The 2,367-nt window shown below is 43.9% G+C and overlaps 1 protein-coding gene across 1 annotated transcript in view; it reads left to right on the top strand.

Annotated features, from left to right (window-relative positions):
* Window positions 1-81: 81 nt before the first annotated feature.
* LOC109529164 (trypsin-1-like) overlaps window positions 82-2,367 on the top strand; it is a 4,623-nt gene continuing 2,337 nt past the window's right edge. The window contains exon 1 of the mRNA XM_019892383.1: window positions 82-461. Coding sequence (XP_019747942.1) covers window positions 170-461 — 292 coding nt within the window. The 5' untranslated portion in view covers window positions 82-169. The remainder of the gene's footprint in view (window positions 462-2,367) is intronic.

Raw genomic sequence — 2,367 nt, 5'->3', positions numbered from 1 at the left:
ACACACACACACACACACACACACACAAGCAACCAACCCCAAATGAGCGCAGGACCTTTCACGAGTTTCAATTCGCCAAAAGTGGCCTCAATAAAGCCACAAGGTACAATTTGATGCTAATGACAAAACAATCCAAATCAATTAAAAAAACGAAAACACAACAGAGATCATGGTGTGTGTGTGTGTGTGTGTTTGCAGACCTGGAAGTGTGACAGCGTTTGTGGGGCGTCAGAGGCAGACGGGTTCAAACCCTAATGAGCAAAACCGCAGTGTCAGTCTCATCATCTCCCATCCTGACTTCAACTCGAGCACCTTTGACAACGATGTGGCGCTGGTGAAGCTTTCCTCGCCCGTGACCTTCAACAACTTCATCGGGTCCATCTGCCTGGCCGCCAGCGGAAGCACCTTCTTCGACGGAACCCAGAGCTGGTTCACCGGATGGTGGGACGTCACCTCGGGAGGTCATTCTGAACTACGAATTGTAGTTTTGTTTTGTTTTTTTAGGTTTACTCAATCAAGTTAGCGTCCTTTCTTCACTACTTCAAAAATAAATTGAACTATTGGAATACCGACTTATTCACTAAATCTGTTTCGATTTCGCAGATCCAAATTTTAAAATGTAGCGTCTTTTAATTGTATCACACCCCACATTTGGAAATGCGTATGGAATCGTCTCATCTGAAAAATCCACACTCGGTGTAAATCTATTTGATGTTGCTGATGATTTGAATTTCATTAAGTCCAATAGTTTGGGCTATGGAGAGCCTTTACGCATGAATAAATGTGACAAAATAGTGATTGGAACTTTGTTAGGGACTTCCTCTGCCTCCTTTTCTTGCTCTGAATTACTCGGCATGTTTTCCAAAACAACTCAGTCCTGCCAGGTATGTTGTGGCACAATGTGGAACCACACAAAAGCTGCGCGACTCGAAATTCTGACTTGTGTACTAGGCTGTAAAATCCCATAGATAAAAACAATAGATAAAAACAAGTGCTTCAAAATCCTTTCTATGCCGGGAGAGGAGCTAGTTTGTTCATACCATACTGTTGGTGTTGTTGTGCACAGTTTCTCCACCGCCTCCCGGGGACCTGACAGAGGTGGAGGCTCCCGTTGTAGGAAACCGCCAGTGCGATTGCGACCGCACGCAGATCACGATCACAGACAACATGATTTGTGCTGGCCTGATGGCTGGAGGAGAGGACGCCTGTCAGGTGACTTCGTGTTTTTCATTCTGTTCATGACACACAAAAGGAAGACGAGTAAAGTACAGCAGCGGTCCCCAACCTTTTTTCTCCCACGGACCAGTTTAATGTCAGACAATATTTTCAGCGACCAGCCTTTAAGGTGCGGCGGGTATATACAACAAAATAATATTTGACCTGCATGAAAAATGTGCGATTTTCTAAAAACAATAATGAACAAGAATCATCACACGAAGAACGTTGTTGTCTTTTGCCCAATGTGATCAAAAATAGAATACTGTAATTGAATGTTGAATGCAAACCTCATCATTTTATGATCTCCTACTATGATCTTCCAGGAAGTTCATGGCTTCACGAGGTGGCGTCATGCCACAAATTGAAAAACCACACCTAAAAACCTTTGGGGTATTCAAGTACTGTATCTGGCAGCGCAAACAACTTTTTGTCATGGTTTCAGTCCAGGTCAGCGGGAGTCAATCATTTTTCTGCCACTCAGAAGTGTCCTTGCGCAATTTTTTTAGTGGGCATTAAGAGGTGGCTGGTATATACAACAAAATAATATATGACCTGCATGAAAAATGTGCTATTTTCGAAAAACAATAATGAACAAGACTCATGACACGAAGAACGTTGTTGTCTTTTGCCCAACGTGATCAAAAATAGAATCATTGAATGTTGAATGCAAACCTCGTCATTTTATGAAGTTCCGCTTCACGAGGTGGCGTCATGACATAGCGTGCTGTTTGGTTCGGGTGAATGGAAATTGAAAAAACAAACCTAAATACCTTTGGGGTATTCAAATACTGTATCTGGCAGCACAAACAAGATTTTGTCATGGTTTCAGTCCAGGTCAGCGGGAGTCAATCATTTTTCTGCCACTCAGAAGTGTCCTTCCGCTATTTTTTTTGAAACATGACAAAATGGTGACTCTTCACATCAAATTTCTCCCGCCATTTGTGCCTGTCACTGATGTCTCAACAAGATCCGGTGGATCCACTAACTAGGTGACCATGATGTTCCACAGGGTGATAGTGGCGGTCCCTTGGTGAGCAAACAAGGGTCCACGTGGGTCCTGAGTGGGTTGCTGAGTTTCGGATTTGACTGCACCAATCCGGAGATTCCAGGCGTCTTCACGCGGGTGTCGCGTTACCAGGCTTGGTTCCG

This window comes from Hippocampus comes, unplaced genomic scaffold (genome assembly GCF_001891065.2).
Source record: "Hippocampus comes isolate QL1 unplaced genomic scaffold, H_comes_QL1_v1.1 scaffold735, whole genome shotgun sequence".
Classification (NCBI taxonomy): Eukaryota; Metazoa; Chordata; class Actinopteri; order Syngnathiformes; family Syngnathidae; genus Hippocampus; species Hippocampus comes.
The sequence above is the reverse complement of the archived record's forward strand: the minus strand, read 5'-3'. Positions and strand labels throughout refer to the sequence as shown.